At 40.1% G+C, this 20,411-nt stretch overlaps 1 protein-coding gene across 2 annotated transcripts in view; it reads right to left on the bottom strand.

Annotated features, from left to right (window-relative positions):
* adgrv1 (adhesion G protein-coupled receptor V1) overlaps positions 1-20,411 on the bottom strand; it is a 108,582-nt gene that overhangs the window by 11,671 nt on the left and 76,500 nt on the right. For both annotated transcript variants that reach the window (XM_071482616.1, XM_071482617.1), the window contains 4 exons: positions 18,648-18,764; positions 14,229-14,407; positions 10,889-11,046; positions 2,640-2,761 (listed from right to left, as the gene is read on the bottom strand). In XM_071482616.1, the coding sequence (XP_071338717.1) occupies positions 2,640-2,761; positions 10,889-11,046; positions 14,229-14,407; positions 18,648-18,764 (576 nt within the window). The remainder of the gene's footprint in view (positions 1-2,639; positions 2,762-10,888; positions 11,047-14,228; positions 14,408-18,647; positions 18,765-20,411) is intronic.

Genomic DNA, 20,411 nt, shown 5'->3' with positions numbered 1-20,411 from the left:
TTTTTCTCTTAGAGAAAGCTGAGTTTGAAAAGTTAGCTGCAAGTGTCAACTTGTCACCAGAGTGCGTCCCGCCTGAAGCCAAGGGCAAACAGGATGCAATGGGAGGCAATCTATTAGGCTGGCAAGAAGTCCTTTTATGTTGTATTTGCCCTCTCTCAGTAGAAATGTAGCTGATTGCCATAGAGCAGCAGGAGTTGGAGATTGGTGTTGTATATGTGATTGTATGTGTGTGTGTGTGTGTGTGTGTGTGTGTGTGTGTGTATGCCTGTATGTTTCTGTGGTTTGTGTGAACATCGGAGGATTGGATGTGGAGGACTGGGAGGCCTTGGGGAACTGAATCAAAGACAAGAACTCATTGAGGTCACTACAGGAGGCACCAAGGACTTTAATCTTTAAAGTGTCTCTCTGGGATTAAGGCAGGGTTTTTACCACAGTCAAAACAAAAATTTAATTGGTAATTTAATTTGGGAATGTAACATTTTACTAGCCATTCATTCTCCAGACAAAAACCAAGAGGTGTAAACATTAATAAAATACTCTAATTAACAAATGTATTCATGTGAACAATCACAAGTGACCCTTAAAGAACCTTATCATGTTATTGGTCAGCTAACGAAACTGACCACATGATGTCAAAGGGTGGGACGAACCCAGCTGATAAACAAGTGCTAAATGCGACATCAACTGTTGGCGTTGACATCACTTCTGGTCATTGGTCACTGTTCCAACAGGAGAAGTTTACTTTAGTGTAGCGTTGTTGTCTTTGGCATGTGAATGCCACATATCACCACAGGTTACCACAGACCTCTTATGGCACACTTTACAGGCAGATGGTGCCTCTCAGAGGATGACAGAAGAGACCACAAACATTTATGGATACACAAGAAACAAAAGAATCTATTGCACCAAAGAGAGTGGGGTTGGCAGAGCCTCCTGGATATCTTTGCAAAGATGACATTATAGAATATAAAAAGATGCAAGACATTTCCAGAAAACTACATTCCTGTGTCGGGAAGTATTTTTTTTTTTTTAAACTGAGTGAAATGCACACAAACTTTTGAAATACAACACTTCAGATACAACGATTGGCTACTGACATGGAGCTAGTTTAGGGAGCTTCTCCCAGAACAAACTGCAATGAATTTTCAGCCATCTGTAATCAATAAAACAAATAATCCTCACAAAAATGCACATTTTCAAGTTTATATAAGACTAAACTAAATATACAACTGAATTTTATTTGTCTGTGAAGGTTGTGCAAGTTGCATTAAACATTTGACTATAGAGAAATTAGATACCAAAACCAGAAGTATAAGCTCAGTTCAACCTGTAATCATTGATGATTGTTATGTAACTGTTTGAAGTCAGACACCTGTGTAAATGTCTGGGGGTTTCCAGCTGTGGGGGGTTATTTGGTGATGGAGTTATCTTGTGCCTCATTAATGTCCACTCTTTATCTCCACTGATATTTAGAGCACAGTCAGAATAAAGAGAGGGAGCAGCAAACTGAGAGAAGGACAAACAGAGACAACAAACAGACCAAACACTAATGGAAAGCGGAGAGAGGCTGAGAGAGAGAGATGGCAGTGAGAGGTCTCAGAGAGATGTGACAGAGTGATAACCCTGACTCTCTCTCCACTCCCGAGGCTCCTCTTGCTCTGCCTCGCCAACACATCAGAGCAGGGCTTCAAAGTGCCTTCATCACTCCCTCAAACACACACACACACACACACACACACACACACACACACACACACACACACACACACACACACACACACACACACACACACACACACACACACACCACACACACCACACACACACACACACACACACCCTAACCATAAAACAAATCTAAAGAAGCAGTCACAACTCCCCATAAAGAGTACATTGAGGTTAAAGCCCCCACTGGGATATAAGAACAAGAACACAAACACACTCTCACACTCACATAGACACATAGATACCAGTCTAGCAGCCTAAATAATCACTTCTGCGTTTGTGGTAACTTCCAGAAAGCCCTCCAATATTACAATCTGTGAAAAGCAAACACATTGACCAACTACCACACCAAAGAATACATCCAAAAGTACACATCCTGACATTATTGCGCCCCATAGCACCCTCAAATCCCCATGTTTTCTTCTGGCTTACTGTGCACAGTTCACAGTTGAGTTTTGAAACAGCAACATTTTACTAGGAGGTAATTTGGAGATTTAGTAATGCTTTTGGGAGCTGTGCGACATGAGAGGAGATGATGATGTCAACTCAAGTCGAACTTTCAAAAAACTCAAAATTTAACTAATTTCAAGCTTGAGAGTGCAAATCAAAACATTTCCATAAATTAGCTTCACTTCATAACTCTGCACTTGCAACATTAACACAGATGGCAACTAAAATTCATGGCGATAGCTCATGTGAAGATGACGACAGCACTAGTGATGAGATTAAAGAGGAAGATAATGAACAGTAAATCAGTAGATTAATTATACTGGTACAGTGTATATCTGAAAAGGGACTACAAGAAGCTGTTGATATCTGTGTCTGATTAAATAATTGTATAAATTAACAAAACACGTATTGTAAGTAAGTATACAAACAAGCAATCATGCATGGAAACAAGTCATTGAGCTCACCAGCAGGCAGTTAAAGATGACGTAGAGGATGAGCATCCACAGGTGTCTGTAGCCCATATGGAGTCCTGCCCACAACCAGACCAGAGAGATGAGCAGGAACAGGAAGAGGACAAGCGGTACCTCTGGAGCACAAGATAACAGAAGAAGATCAACAACTAAGTGAAGTATATTGTATAACAAAGTTTATAGTACCACAGAGTAAACACTTCATCATACCCAATGTACTTAACAATGTGTGATGGGTTAGCGTTACATACACACACACTTATTGCTTTCAACATATTAGAGTTTGACGTGAGCAATATGTTATTTGACCTAGATGAGTGCAGAACACATCACGCTTGGTACCAGATGTTGTTGCATCATCATCTGGATTTAGATTTTCCTGGATAATAGTGTAATCCTCATTTGTTGCTAATGTTTCTAAAGCTGAGGCTGAAAACATCCATCAGTGGGGCAGTAAGAAGAGAGTGAAGGGATGGTAGAACCATGAGCGAGCATCAGCAGCTGTTCAATGAACCAGTTCTTGCAGATGCAATTCAACATTGGTGCACGGCATCTTTTCTGCTCCAACAGTCCTCATGAATCCATATGGTGTTCATGTGGCCTCATGTGGACCCGGATTTAAGTCCCATTTAGGTCCGAGTGATTGCTGTTCACTGCTGGAGAACAGACATATAAGGTTGGCTGAGAAGACCTCAGCCCCACACACACTCATACTCACATGTATGTAGCCAGTTAGCAAGCATGCAGTGTGCCCTCAGGGGAGTGCTCCCATTTTCCACACTCATCTATTGAACATTTGTGATGCCACTAATGCAGTTAAGTGCATAAGAAATGCTGATACTAATCCAAGACCCAGTGTGCACATTTTGTTTGCGCAAATGGTGGAGACAACAGGTGTGTTAGCATGTTTAGTCACATTTATACGCACTATATTTCAAGAGGTGACAGTGGTAGGGTGCATATTGAGCCTGATTGTTAAAATTTAGTGGTGGAACATACTTTGTTATTACAAAATGAAAAACTTGGCTGTTGGGTTATTTTTATTTACTTTGTTTAAATTATTTTTTGGGGCTTTTTATGCCTTTATTATAGACAAGTGGAGACTGACAGGAAAGGGGGCAGAGAGAGGGGAACGACACGCAGGAAAGAGTCGGACCAGTCGGGAGTCGGACCAGTCGGGAGTCAAACCAGCGATTGCCTGCCAAGAGTGCCTTACGCTCAACATGGTACGCGCCCTAACCACTCGACTACCAGGCCGCCCCGGCTGTTGGATTATTAACCCAGAGCCCAACAGGCTTTTGGACAAAAGCCCTGGTGGATAATTTTGATTTAGTTTAAATTTTGTTTGATAATTTAAGCTCCCTTGTGTTTAAGAATGACATTAAAATAAATCATACATTGCCTAGTAATGTTCTTAAGTAACACAATACTAATATTGATATTTGCCAAACTTTAAGAAATAAATAGGTGTCATTCCATTCCCATGTTGACGAACCATGTAGCAGGCATACACCTTAGCTCACCTCACTCGCCTCAGTACTTTAGAGAGTGGGACTTATGTCGTTTTACTAAAAAAGTACAACTAACAATTTCAGTAGGTGATCTCACTTAATCAGGCACTATTCTGGAGATAGGTGCACCCCTGCAATTAGCATGTCCTCTAGTAAAAACATACTTTCACATGCAAGCATTTCCAACAATTACAATCATGTGGTCTCATGCTAAAATGCACATTCTCTCCCTCGCAAGCTGTATACAATAGACGCACACCACACTGTACACAGCATGCAGAAGCACGTTCAAACATATCTTCTATATATGGACTGTGTCAGGTGTTTCTAAGATAAGATGAGACCACCAAGAGATCTTTCTGCACGTGTTTCTAAACTGAGCTCTGCTGTGGCAACTGGCGTCACTGGTAACCCACTTTTTGTCGGGGCTGATACACTGCTTTCAGGTTTACAGCATGAGGCACTATGCAAGTAGAGTCGAACATGGTGCCTCAGACTTTGTTTATAAAAGTAAGGACAGATAAACGCATATTCTTTAAACCACTGCTCCTTGTACTATTTATGATTAAAGATGTGAGGGTTCTCTCACTGTCGTGGAGACTGAATTAAGGCCAATGACGTATCCTTGGACCTCATCTATAGCAGTTCATGGTGTTCTTCTCAGCTTGAAAAATCATTCCCTCTCCTATAATAAGAACAGCTAATTAGAAAACAAACAAAATGAGCACTGCCAATCAGGGGTAGACAGAGTCCTGTGTCAAAGTGAGTCATCACAACAGAGAGAGAGGGGCCTGATAAATAAAACAGCCCATTACAATCGAGCTTGTTTCCCAGCAGGAGGGAAAAATGAAGGAGAACATGTTGGTAGCAGCTGTTGAAAAGGACAAAATATATTTACAAACATCTGGTCTGGTATTTATAAAGAAGAGGGGATTATGGGAAAGAGGCTCCACTTGATTTTCAGTTTTTTAGTTAGAGGCATCGGCGTTGGTGGGCCGGTCACAAGTGTCACAGGTGTAAGGCACTGGTCAAAGTTGAGCACTGTCAACAGAATATTCCAAACACACCCACATCATGAGCACCACACCAAACATAGGACATTACCAGCTTACAGCCCAACATCTTTTTGATTTGTGAGTAGTAGTCCTCGTCTGATAAATACTAAGCTGGTGAAATCAGACCATATAGACAGAATATTAGTAATGATAGGAGCAGGAGGAGGAGAACAGATCGAAAACAGAGTGAGAGAGTGCAGAGCTGAAAACGCTTATACCCAGACTTAAGTCATTTACTGTGTTTTGTTGGCCTGAGGATGAATTTGCACCAAAGATGTCACTCAAATGTCTGTTATTTTAAGTTCTGTGCAACCACACTGCATCTCTGTAGCTACACGAGTTGATTGACACACTGTAACCATGCATTTAAGCAAGCATGTCATTGGGCATGTACTTTTTCTGTGATGCTCTGTGTATTTGTAGTTCTGTGTGTGTGTGTGTGTGTGTGTTTGGGCATGGATGCCTCTGTTGGTACGGTGGTGAATTTGCAGCGGCGCGTTTCCATCACTGATCATCTTGTGTGGCTGAGAACATGATGTACCATTGATAACATTTATTCATGCTCAATGTGGTCATATCTACAATAACTATACTGGGCACACTTTATCAAACTGACCATACAAAAAGTGCACAGTAAGATGAATCTAATATATTACATTACAAATTAACAACATCTTCAAAATGCTGGTTTTAAACTGACCTTTCAATCCAAAGGGAAAACATAGAAATTCAAAATGACACTGCTGAGTCACTCTCACTTTAGTCTACTGGTTGGGGTTATGTAGGACAGACTGTACAGTTCACTTCACAAGTAGGATGGAAACACAAGGCACGGGGCCCAAGTTTACACAAAAAGTCCTCACTTAGGTGCCACTTCCACCACCCTGCCAGTTCTACTCTGGTCCAAGTTCTGCACCTTATCTCACTGCAATTTTCCTCTGGCTCAACCCTATTATACTTTCTTAATAATTCCTTTTCCTTCTTTTCATTTTCTTCCTTTTAATGCCCCTCCCTTTAGCTTTGAGACTTAATTCCTGTAAGCCTTTATTCATTGTTTTATGGTCACTGTTTTCTTTTGCCTCAGTATTATGATTTCACACCTTGTTTTGTTATGCTTTAAGTCCATTGTGGACATTATGTCTCATTTGGGTGTATCTTTGCTCACAGCTGAAAAATCAATAAGCGCTTTCATCTGCAGCTTTTCACAATTTTTTCTGTCTTCTCTAACTGTCTCCTGCTTCTCTGTTATTATTATATCTGCACCAACGTCTTCCATCTCCCTCCCTCTCTCTCTATGTCCCTTCTATCTCGCACATCTGTCTTCATCTCCTCCCTCCCTGGTTTTGATTTTTCCAACCATGTAAGCACATTCCAGTGTGTGGACAAGGCAGAGCTCCCACAGTAAGAGCAGGTTCCCAGAGCCAAATGAAAACGGACTGCAAAATGCTGACTGAATGTTTGGCTTGATACTTCTAAGAAGGAGCAGAAAAAAGTAGAGCAGCGCATGTTTTCAGTAGTGACTGAATGTGTGTATGTTTGTATGTTTATGAAGATGCATGAATGCATATGCAAGCCTTTGCAAAAACACATGAGAGGGACTTAGCTCTCTGCTGGAGAAATGCTAAATGATGAACATGAGGGGCTACTTTTCCGCACAGGCGGACGAGCTCCAGTTTACATTTGGTTCCTGGTGTGACAAGACAAACTAAGAGGAGAGTGTGGGTTCAACAAAAACAGCCAGGCAGAAACTCAAGACAGCCCAGACATTACTGTCAGAGAGAGGTCAGCAGCTGCAATAACAACAAGCTGCAATAAATGTGTGTTGAGTCCGGATGAACATCTCACACACAAGCAATGCGTATCGACTAAGTGTGAACATATACACACAGTAAAAGCTATGTTTTTTATATTGTTTAATTTAAAATAATTTTCTGGTGAGACTAATGACATTACTAAGAGTACTGAGGTTAAAAACTAATGTATTTTTAGTTTTTTTTTTGTGTGTGTGTAATTTCATGATGATAGAGAAACACTGAAGAAATAAGGACTTCATAAGTAAATTCACAAGTTATTGTCATTGGACCACAGGAGCAGATTCAGGCTTTTCTTTTTTAGAGTTTACATTAATCTGAGGTAACAATCTCGTCATGTTTTTGTTTAGTTATAGCTAGTAATTATTTGCAATGAGAATAATTATTGCTTAAAAACAAAACTAATAAATAAAGTTCTCTCAATTGAATATATCAAGTTGAATTCTTTGAGATGTGCTTAATGTAGCCATGAGAAATATATCTGTAAAACCATGTATGAGAAAATAAATCCATCGTGAACACCATCTACAAAAGAGTTTGTATTTCAAGGCTACTGATAACAAGGCTGTGAGAGCAAAATATAAACACACATCTGGCATCCAAATAAAGCCACTGCACAGCCTCAACCACCCAAAGTGCATAATGTAGCTCTTTGCAATCAAGCCTCATCACTTTTATTTGTTTAATTTCACATTCCTGAACAATCAATGATCAAAGTGCAGTCAGGGAACACTTGGAGCCATAAAAATAGAACAATAACAGTTGATTCATTCAACTCTGCTCTGTTGTAAACTGAAATTCTTCTGTATCAAAAGAACACCGTGTCTCACAAACACACCTTGTGGACTCAGTGGGGACTGTGATAAGGCCTTAGTGATGTGTTTTGAAAAGACGCCGTTGTAAGTTTAGTTTCTGTTTTTATCAGTCAGTTCCAATCTTTTCTGAGGTACAGGTACATGTCTGCAGGCTGGGACGAACGTGCAGGCACACTTGCTAGATTTCATTGACGTCAAAAGTCCTGCTATATCTCACTTCTCACAATCACACACACACACGGACACAGATTAGCCCTCAGCTTATTTCATCAGTTGTTTGCTGCGGTAAGGAATTTGAAAATACTGGTGACCTAAACATTCATGGTCCAAATTGCATCAGCTTTCCCACAGGTGCTGTGCAAATCCCTCTAATCTATTAGATGCATGATAGTACTATACGAAAGTTGTCATTTAGCTTATTTAAAGGTGAAGTACGATACTCTAGAAAAAACCTGCAAAACATAAATAATGAATACATCAAGGCTAATCAAAGTTTTTTTTATCATTGGTTGTTTGTCTGAAACTGTAGATAAGAGGCATGGCATGTGTTTACAACAATAAAATATTCTAACCTTTGCCTTTGCCTCACATTGCTTTATTCTCCTTTGAACTCTGGACATATTGAGACAAAGCCAATACTGATATCTTGTGTTGTGCACTAAAAAAAAAAAAAAAAAATCCCAGTAAAGAAGAAAATGAAAGAAAACTGTGACTAAATACAGCCCGTATTCTTTGTGTGCATGTTGTGTTCATGCTTATATGCAGTTCATGTACAGGTGTATATGTGGTTGTATTGTGTCATTGTGTTTTCAAAGGTGCAGCCAACACTAATACATCACTGCATGAACTTTGATAAACACTGTTGCTGTGAAGTGTGTGCTTTTGAATTTATTTATTTTCACAGCACAGCTGCTGTCTTGTGCCACAGCCAGTGAGTCAGGACTTTACACTCCTGCCTTGAATAGTGTGTGCTGTGTGCCTATCTTCCCCTTCCATTTGCTCTTGCGTTTTCTCTCTCGCTTGCTTGCCCTCTCAGTGTAAATAAGGAATTTAGAAGCTGCTGAAACCTTGCATCCTGTACCGTGTGCTTCCTCTCTGCGGTTCTCATTTAAAATAAAGTAGACTACCATATTCCTAGTCTCCTGCTAGGAATAAAAAATCATATAGGCTGACCTTTAGCCTCAGCCTGGTTTGTAAATGAGAAAGTATCACTCTTCCATTACTAACACACACCTGCCTGCAGCTCAGCAAAATGCTGTTTTGATTTATTACACTGCTTCAGAGGCCACACACAGTGTGTAGGGCAAACTGCTCACCAGGACTGGCACTAATTCAGGCTTTGCTTTGTCATTGCAGGGCCTTGACTGAGCAAAACAAGCTAAATCCTGCTGAGTCTCACTGATGGCCACTGATTACAGCCATGATACTGAGGGACTAAAGTGGTTGGCTGGGATCTTCATGTGTGGGTGAAGTGACTGACAGCGCTGAATAAATGCTCCTCATTCATACTGACCGTAACGCTATGATGGTTAATTCTCAGCAAACAAGAATGTTACACAAGTTGGAGGTTGTTTGCACACATCTTACTACACTGCATTGAGTGTATTAAGTGCTTAAAATTACTTTAAGTATGTAACTGAAACACATAAGATGTGGCAGAAAGATTTTGGACACCAGATTGCTTAAAACACATCACTACCTTTATTCCTAACAACTTCTTAAATGGTGCTTTCAACTTAGTTAAATTCTGAAAATCATTCCACATCATGGAAATCATTCCAGTCAAATGGAAAAAAAAACACACTGGCTGAATAAAAGTGAGGCTCTCAGCATAATTTCATTCATAAAATGTAAGGTATTGAAAACATTTTGTTCCTGTTCAGTTTCTGTGACATGGATCCATGGCTACGCACAGCAGACAAGGACAGTGGCTGTAAACTGAGAAAAATAGGGGCTGAAACTTTTAGCCAGACATAGGGGTGGATGCAGTCTAGTTCCTAAGGGCAGCCTGGCAGCAGCTTACTTTTTCTGTGGTGTTTGTATGTGTGCACAACACAGAGATACAGAGTGAATATAACTGTGATTGTACATATAAACAATTGGCCTCAGTCACCAATATCCTCTTAAGTATTTTCTTAAATTCTTTCCTAAGTTGTTCTTAAGAAAGTTCTTCAGAAAACTCTATGTGAGATTCACGAACATGTTCTTAAACCACAGAATTGCGCGTACCTGTGTTCTTATATTGATGAATGCCAATCTCCTCGTAAACTGAAAGTGTGTGCCAGTCGGCCCTAATTAGCATGGGTAAACGCCTGAAAATGCCCTTAAAAGGGCATGAGACTGAAGGGTCGTGTGCAAAAACAGACAGAAGTCACAAAGAGATATAGTAGGGGATTGAAAAAATGCGAAAATCTAAATAAAAGTAAATATGCCATTGTGTGAGCAGGCCTAGGGTGCAGAAGGCCTACTTTTGGCCTATAAATCGGGTGAGAATCACTGACTAATGGTTGGCATGGTGCCCAATTAACGTAACTGATGTGAATTGAAGTGTTAGTATAGCATTCATTTATCTTAAAAGACCATAATGCTTTGTAAAATTACAAAAGTTATTTAAAAAAAATATTACAAATGACAAAAATATTATTATAATTTAAATAATGTAATATTATATAACTGTAGAACAGAAGAAAATGAAATAATCACTTATTTTGCTCAAACATTTCAACACTCAAATGTGTGTAAGAGTACTCTTGAGTGTGCGTATTTTCTGTTCTTACCTAAGAACAGATCCCAAATAAGAAAAGATTGGTGGATGTCAGAATCTTCCTAAAAAGTGCTTAAGTGGGTTTTAGGAAGAAATTTCTTCTTAAGAATGGTTGGTGAATGAGGCCCAATGTTCAGTTCTTATCTTTTTTGTGTGCACACACTGCTTTTCCCCTTCTGGTGTGCACATTTTCTAATTAATGCTTATGTGTTATGTGTGTGTGTGTGTGTGTGTGTGTGTGTGTGTGTTTGTGTACTTTTTCACATATTTGCAGCTTTGTTGGGTACCTGTGCTGTTGGTGCGTCCGCGATAAATGTCATCGTAGGCCTTCCACTGCTGAGTGACCTGATAAGCATGAATGAACACGACCAGCACTGCTACCAGACAGATGAGAGGCACCAGCACAGCCGTGCACAGAGCCGCGTAGATGTTCGGGATAAAGCATCTAGAGGAAGGACGGACAGAAACATTAGTGTTTGGTGTTGCCTCACAGTATTTTAGACATAAGCAGAATGTCTGAGAAAAATAAAGTGAGGGTGAGAGGAGGCTAAAAAGCATTAAGCAAAGAGTATGCCCAGCTCAAACTCCTCACATGATGTCAGAAAGGTGAGCTCTGGAAAATGGAAACCTGTTAGATGCCTGTATTGCATTATATGTACTCCATTTAAGACTTTGTTTCTTCAGGTTTCACAAACAGGATCTGCCCAGTGAGACCTCTGAGCCTGCCTAAGACTCACAGCATTATTGCTCAATAGCAGCTTTTGCCTTTAGCAACAAAATACACATGTTCTTAACTCCTCTGAACAACCAGCTCACCCTGCAAGTACAGCACGATAACATCTAAGACCAAAGATGCTTAAAAGTGTTTTCCTATTTAAAAGATGAAAGAGCAATTGAAAGAACAAACAACATGATATATTTGTCTCCTGCTTTGAAAAGGAGATGAATGTGGAATGGGTAGTGAGTTCATCTGCTGGAAAAAAGGAGAAACAGAGAAAATTTCTTTGAGGGCAAAATGAATTTTAGGCTTAATACACTTAATGAAATCACTTTTAATGAATCAAAAGTGGAATTCTTTATTAAAGCTACCTTTTGTTTTAATTAGGATCATGTTCTCCTTCTGTTTTTTCAGTGTGAATGAGTATTTTACCATCTATCTCTCTGTTGTTCTCTTGGGAAATCTCAGGAGCTCCTTTCCAGTCAGACATGTTTTGCTTTTATGAAAGAAAACTGAGTGAAATATTTGTCTCTGGGAAAATCCACAACCTAAAATAAACTGTAACTGCCAAACAACTATCAAAACACTCATATGACTTTCACAAAACAAGCTCGCCCTCTTGTTTGGTGGGAGTGTAAGAAACACAGATAGGACTTCACTACAGGCTTGAGTAATGGCAGAGAAATAATTGGAACTATGCTAGCCATAACATAACATGAGGTATGCCAAATAAAGCATTGCATCACCATGTCCCAGAAAGACAGCCAGACGATGAGAGTGTAAACACGCTGCAATATGGATATTTGTACTGCAGTGGCCTTGTGATGGGATGAGATCCTACTGTACTGAGAGTCTCACAAGAAAGCGAAATCCCAGGGATTCTTGTAGTGGATGAAGAAAACATTACCCAGGGGCCCATTTCACTCACTTGATGGTTTGGGAGAGAAGAAACAAAGTGAGCAATGCCTTTTATGGGTGATTTTCATAGAAACACTGCTGGGATTTTCTTTTTTTATACACACATACAGAGTGAGGTAGTGGGTCACTTAAGCACATAGGCTTGTTTAGGGAACCCCTAATATAAAGATAATGATATGAATTAAATCTGTCTAAAGGAAACATACATGCTTCTGTGGTAGCTTCTAGCTTACATAACATGATCACAGGACATTCATCTTATAGATTTACATTTCCACAGGTGTAGGCTATATAACATATATAAGCTATAAAAGCTTCTGTAAGATAGACAGATATCCTGTTTAAATGTCAGGCTCCTCAGGAAATTACTTGAGCAACTTTATAGCCTGGGTGTAAAGTAGCTAAGCTAACCGTGAGAGAGGACTAGGTACTATTTTAAGTAATTAACATGAAAATCTATAAATATCAAGGCTTAAGTGAGCTGCCAGAATATGTACTGAATTTAGCAAAAAGTAACCATTGTAAAATTATTTTTTTAATCTATATTATAAAATTCAATATACAATACTTTAAATGTACCAAAATATCAATGAACATCTATTTCATGATTCTATTTGTTAAATTTAAGTTTTGTTACATCTTTCAGCTCATAGTTTAATTGCCTCCTGGTTTTATGTTCAAAGTTTCAGTTTTTTTACAAGATCAGTCTCTAATTAATTTAAAGATGAACACCAGTGTGCCACAGGAAAAATTAAATGAGGTCCAACCTACACAGCACTAGCAGGAGCTCTCAAACACACAACATGAGACTCAGTCAGATGAAGGTAAGCAAACCTCCTTGATGGAGGAAATCATGAGAAAAACTGAGGAAAATGGAGACTTGTGTGATTAAACAGTTCCCCTTCCTATTACAGTCCATACTCAATTATCTAGTCCAACATGGACCTAGATGTAAGTACTATAACTTTCATTTACAGTTAACAACAACACCAGTTCAAATGACAAATACATACAGGTACAATACAATACAATACAAAACTGGGTACTGAGGCAAGGTCTGAGCGTGACACCTGTTTGTACACAGGCAGCAGATAAGCAACAACTTGAGTGGTGAAAAAACAAGTGGCTACCTGTTTACATTGATTGATGAGGAGCCAGAGAGAGAGAGAGAGAGAAAGAGAGAGAGAGAGAGAGGGGAATAAATTCAAAGGGTGCCTCATTCCCTCAAAAAGGAAGGTACGCTTCCTGGGAAACTGAATACTCCTCTGTATCCTTAAATCTCTCATGTGTACGCTCACTGTCTCACATGCACCCACCCACAGGAAACACGTACACACACTCGATCCCAAGGATAACAGGCACACCTCAGACCACCGCTAATTTTAGATGTGATATAAAGGTTCTAACTTCATCAGTGTTTAACTTTTTGGGTACTTCATGCACACACAAAAATCAGACATACAAAAGACACACATTTACTACATGCACACACACTTAAACACAGAAACACCTGACCAGAAACAATGGTGCAGGTTTTTACAAAGATGATTATAAACAAAGATGGCAACCGATTATTTTTAGAATACACACACACACAAAGCCATACAGTGTATGTGTTATTCAAGGTTTCTCCCTTCCTCTCTGCACCCTGCTGTGTGAAAGCCTCCACCTCCCAGGTAAAGACTTTCTGTGAGGAGACCCATGTAAACACTGAAACTCATTCACTTATTCACTCAGTTGATTGGGCAAGATACCTCCTCATATGATATCACTGGCTCAGGTGTTTTCTGTTTGCTTTAGCCTGAAGTGGAATTTACTGGAGCCTAAAAAAGTAACTGAAGTCAACACAGTTGACACAACCCAGTTTAACAACATTCTCAAGAGTCCTCTTATAAAAACAGATTACGTTAGTGTCGGGTTTATTCCACCTCCCTTTGATCAGTTCTAAAGACCTCTTGTGCATGTTTATGTGTTGTGCACAGTCCACTCACACATCTCCTTGCACCAGTCCGTACACAGTGTGTATGGTCCATCCAAAACCGCCAAGCAAGACGATGACCAGGATGACGATGACCAGAGCAGGAAGTCCCCAGCCCAACAGGAAGTAGAGCAGGTATCGACGCTCTGTGTGCTCGTCATTCATCACCAGCACTTGCCAGAAGTTCACTGCCTGGGGACACAGTTTGAGAAAACAACATGTACAGGACTGTGAAGATATGTAGCACTGATATGTGCCCACACAAGCAACACCTTTATGGGTTATATCATTTCTCTCAAACCTGTAGCAGCCCAATAATGTTGTGAGGAAAGGCAGTGTTTGGACATTGGATGTTTTTTTTGTATGTTTCATACAACCGCACTTATATTGCACCCACAACAGCACTGTTTGATATTTAGCAGGGTTTGATACACTAAGCTTTTCAGAACACCTGCTGGTTGTAACACAGACACAGTGTCTTATCCCTGTGTGAGGACCTAGGCAGTTTTAAACTGCAACGTTGGTGAGACACAAATTTTTTTAATTTTAACTTACGTTTTAAAGATAAACTCAAGGGCAAAATGAAGCAGCTCTCCATTTTCCACATTTCATTTTACTGTCCATCTGTCTGTAAACACTTATGCGGGACATTTGCAAAAAGGGCACAATGATGCAACTAATGACAGGAGGTTAAGAGATGCTGAACCTTCAGATAACCTCTCTCTCTCCATAACCATAAACACTGATGCAACAAACACTGATGCACAAGCACACAAGAATAAAAACAAACAGACAAACACTAATACACACAACTGTACTCCGGTTGTGTAGCAGCTTGACTGCACTGCCCTGAGGCAATAGTGTGATGTCAGTCAAGAACTGCCTTTCCTTGGCTGTGAGCAGGCTGGAGCCACCCAGAGACAGTAAATGGATTATGGGTAACTGTGCCGAGCTGTTGCTGCTGCACTGGCTGCGTCTCTCACTGACTGTTGATACTGCAGCCTGGGAGTGATATGCTTACTGACTCTTTGGCTCAATGATTGGTTATGCTTTTGCCTTATCATGATGGTGATTGTTTAAAGGGCTGGCTCATAATGAAATATATTTGTCTACAAGTAAAACACTGGCAGGTATTGTCTAACTACAAAGTTATGTCACCCTGGCAGGTGGTTTGTCTGGCTAACTATCACAGGGAAAGACAGACGAAAAACACTGTGCAGCCAAGACTTTAGTAGGTCTTTCCTGGCTAGGAGCCGTACAGTATTGTTATGTAATATTATGCAGCTTCTCAATAAGCTGAGGTTGCCATTGCGAGCCTCTACAGTTGAGAAAAAGCTGGTCTGGATAGTGATTAAATTATTGGCTGGTTTCTGGCATTATGTCAGCGTATAGTTGCACATCCACACATACACACACACACCCACACACACTGCAGTTATTGATTTAAGTCTTCTTCATGGTCTGAGATGGTTTGCTGGCGCCCACTCATATCATCCACTTAGCTGAAAGCAGCTACCTGATAGGGGGGGGAAATGAACTGTGAGACATAACAGGGTCAATACCGAGACATTGGTGGGTCGCATTCTGTCAATTTGAAGCAGCTGAAAGCAGCTACCTGACTGATTGGTTGATTTAAAGCTGGCTTCTGATTGGTCTATTTAAAGTTGCGTCTTGATTGGTCGATTTTTTTCAAAGCTGGATTCTGATTTGCCGATTTAAAGCTGGCTTCTGATTGGTTGATTTACAGTAGGCTTCTGATTGGCCGATTTAAAGCTGCGTTCTGATTGGTAGATTTTTTCACTTTAAATAGCTTTAAATACCTTTTTCAAAGCTCAGCTACTATAACTGTTGATAATAAAGAGATGATTAGAGTTTTTTTTGGCATGGGGTGTAATGGCACTGGGGGTCTCCAAACCCAAGGTTCAGGTTATGCCTGAACCTTGTTATTTTGTTTTATTTTTTCAAAATAGTCACAACACATGCAGTGGGAAGAAAAAAAAGTGCAGTATTTACAAAATATTCAGCTTGGCCTAACATTAAATAGAATAAAATTGTGATTTACATGTGTGTTACATTAGTAATGTAATGAGAGCTCAACATGCTGCAGCTGCAGCAGTAGCAGCAGGTTTGGGTTGGTGGTGGTGTGGTGGGGGATCATGACACGATGTTGTGGACGTTTGTATTGTGGTTTTGTTCTTAGTCTCAGAATCGTTACACCACTAGTGTTAAAGAACAAGGACATTTAAAGAAAAAGTAAATCTATGTAAGTAATTCTGAATAAATACCAGAAAATACTATGTACATTGTCTCAAAGCTACATCTTTCCTGCCATTTGAACTCCTTCTGAGGTGACTCAGTTTATGTTTCCTCCGCTAGATGATATCAGCTCTACAACCATACTTTGGCCTTTAGCCTTTATCCCTTTTTACATCTCAGAGGTCATCTATAAACATCCTGCAAAGAAAACATACATGCATTCAGCACGTACGGTGCTGTTTGGTCCCAGTATAACCCTATTGTGATCAGGCTTCATTAGCTTATTCAAAGGGATAATCTTATAATTCTCCACCAATAATAACGTATGTGCCAGGAGAGGTTATATCCACTACATAAACAAAGATTATGTTCACTAACAAACGTCACAAGGTGTAAAAGATTTAAGAATCACAGAAACAATGAGAGACTTACAAAAGAGGACAACAAGCGGAAAAGGGGGGAAATGACAAAGTTCAATTTGGGACAGGTCTCCTGGGGATACTGGTCTAGGCCAGCACATACTGATTGAATATGGAACCCCATGTTTATGTGGTGGAACACATTTTTACCCCATCATGAATAACTTGCACACATTCTTATTATCTGGCTCATGGTTGGACACACAGCCTAAAGAGATTTGACTTTTAGAATTATGACAACAATGGATCACATTTCCCACTTCAAAATGTGATTATTATTTGGGCCTGAGCTTTCATTACAGTTTTCATAACACAGTCAGTCACCACCCTTTAAATTTAAGTTACTTCGCAGTAATTTCTTAAATGAAGTTATTCCTTATGGTTTCCTAACCCAAATCAAATGTTTAATCAGGCTAAAGGTTTTTACAAATCCTAAACAAATAAACAAGAGGAACAAGCAATTGTTTCAATTAGAAAAAAGTTCATGGTTCTACAGGGCAGGATTAGGAAGAAAGGGATCAACTGAGGTAAAGGGTCTATCCCTGAGGCTGTGGTCCTCCCTAGAGCAGACGAAAAAGTACTCTCGCCTATGTTCACCACATTCCTGTACCCTCGCAGCAGGTCAGAAGTCATCTATAGCCTCTCTGAAGGATTAAAATTGGCTTAGTGAGATTTACACTGCCAGCTATAAATCATTTTCTTTTCTTTTGCTTTTTGTGTGGCATGGATCTAATGTATGTTTACAGCTGTATCAACATAGAACGGAAAAAATTAGTCTAATATTTTGGTGTTTAAGAAGTAAAGAAAAGTTCAGTTTTTCATGTCGCTTAGACTGTGGATGCCAGGGTAAATCAAGCCTTAATAACCTGAAGTCAGGACTTTGCTTGAGTGGCTTTGTTCTTGGCAGTTACGACACAAAAGGGAGAGCAACATGAAATAGAGGCCAGATGGTCAAGAAGGAGGGGTTAGGGGCTGCTATGGTGAGGTGTTACTAAGTGGTACCAGTCTAAGGTCAAAGATCATGTCATGAGGCACTGTGGTACCTTCATCTCGCCCCCTAATGAAAACTTGCTTAGGCCCACGTGGTGTAGGAATGAAGTTCCATTACTTATTATGTAAAAAACACATGCTTCACGTAAGGAACGAAAGAAAGAATAGGAACCCTGTTTATACCAAGTCATGAGGAAAAAGGAGCTGGAGGACGAAAGGAGATTTTACTTACAAGTGCCCTTCATTAAAAATATATTTGATGTGAAAAAAGGGTGATACCGCTTCAAGAAATACCTTTGTTATTGACTGCAACAAACTATAATAAGGAAATAACTGGAAAAACAATAAGATCATAAAACACTAAATCTCCCGTACACTTTATCTTTGGCCAACAGACTTTATTTACCTTCTTGTGTTACTGTTCAACACTGTGGCCCACTGTGTGATTAAAGCCTACTGAACAGACTTCATTGTTGAGGTTTGCAGACTCCACAGACACAGCTTTACACAGTGATAACAGTGAAGCAGTTTAACAGTCTTCTCCTCATATCTTTTTCCAGGAAAATAAGCAGAAACAGAGCAATATCCCTGCTCATGTTAGCAAAAGAAAGAATCATCGATCACAATTTTATTATTCACACCTGTCTTTATAATTTATGTGTATGCTATTTATTGTCTGTAAATATTTAGGTTTAATGCCATAAGGAGCTGAAGTGTTTTTGCAGCTTTTACTCAAGTGTGTTTGGTGTTTGTTCACCCGGTATTACCTGTATGAGCATCCAAAAGAACTGACTGAGGTGGAAATAGTGAGAGAAGAGTGCCAGAGCAGCACAACTGTCCTCTGAAAACATTCGGCCACGGAAAGCTGACACCAGGAAACAGATCTGTAGAGAAACGGAAAAAAAAACAAAAAACAAATTCAGAAATAGTTGCCATTCTTATCACTGTGTGTTAATGAGCCTTTCACAGAGGAAGCAGCAGCAGCAGCAGAAAGTTTTTATGGCAGTTTATGTGGTATGTTCACAATTTGTTCTTTTTAGAGAACATAAGAACATTTTGTGTGACAACCTGGCACACTTGCACACATGCAGGTGCAGAACTCTTTGCAGTGTCAGCAGGTCACACTGCGCATGAGGCAATTTACTGCTTGTTTTATAGTCTATGCATTTTTAAAGGAGACAGCCAGATTCAGATAGCCCCCCTCCCAAAGAGAGACATCCTATCCTGCAGACCTGTTACATCACCATGCAGCAAACTATGCAGGTGGGAGCCAAAATAAAGACAACAATGTAAACAACACTGACAAATATGTTCCTACGAATCATTCTGCACACGCAAAGATTTGTACAAATGTGTGAGTGTTGCATTAAACAAAAATAATGGAAGAGCACTGCAGATGAGAGAGAGAGGGGGAGAGAGACAGAGAGAGAAAGCAGGAGGGAAAGGAAGAGAGAGTTTTGTTGGCGGGAATGCACCAGGGCCAAAATTCAATTTGTGACATTGGAGGCATGACTGTGTGGAAAACCCATGAGGGCAGCAGTATTTTCTGCTGTCCATCAGAGAGCTTCATTAACCTCTGGCACTGACAGAGTACGGTGCCAATGCAGCTGGGCGATTGTTACATAACCTGCAGCTTGTTGGCCTGTTGCCAATGCCATGGATCAGAAAGAGGGTGAATGGAACTGTGCAGGAGCCGAGGGATGTGAGGGAGAGTGATAAATCGGTGACAAATGTTACTTACATCATATTCATTACACTCAGCAGTCAGAGACATACAGTAGCAGTCACAGCTTCAGATAAAAAAGAAGGTTTCTGTCCAACATGTATCTCTGTTACAGTCATTTGCGATAACATATGCAACAAATGGTCCTGACGCTAACGTATATCCTATGGTTCTGGCTAATTTGCTTAGCACAACAGTCGCTATAGTAACCAGGTAAATAGGTACGGTGAGCTGTGACATTACCTGTTTCCCACACTCATACACAGACATGCAGGTTATATTCGGTAGGCACCATTAATCCTGCCTGTTTGAGTGGGGTGATGTCAATGTAGTCATTATGCAAATTTTATTTCTCCACAGACGTTTTCCTGGGGTGTTTATTTTCTGGTACTTTTTCCTCTGTCCTATTTTCTGACATTTTGAAATGTAAGAAAACCCATTGGGACATTTTGAAAACCCATCAGGAAAAACTTAAATAACCATTCTTGGATTTTCCAGCTCTCACTAACCCTGTCTGCATCCTCCTGTTGAGTAAGGGGAAAAGTCAGTGCAAAACACAAGAATCATGAGTCACTTTCCCATCTATGCTCCAAACCCTGTAGGGTGTGAGTGGGAGGGATGGCACAGGAAGGAAATTCATGCCTGAACTGCCTGGAATTGTGCCTCAGTGGAGAAGCTGTTCAGGTAGCTTACAGGAACAAAGATTATACGGCGGGCTTGTGTGTTTTTGGCAGAGCGTCAGCCTCATTTGGCCAAAGGCACAGTGTGACACACCATCTATCTTCTCGAAAGCAAAACAATGGGGCAA

This window comes from Trachinotus anak, unplaced genomic scaffold, assembly GCF_046630095.1.
Source record: "Trachinotus anak isolate AG129_WGS33_773 ecotype Australia unplaced genomic scaffold, CSIRO_AGI_Tana_v1 ptg000008l, whole genome shotgun sequence".
Lineage (NCBI taxonomy): Eukaryota > Metazoa > Chordata > Actinopteri > Carangiformes > Carangidae > Trachinotus > Trachinotus anak.
Note: the sequence above shows the minus strand (reverse complement) of the source record. Positions and strands in the feature narration are given on the sequence as shown.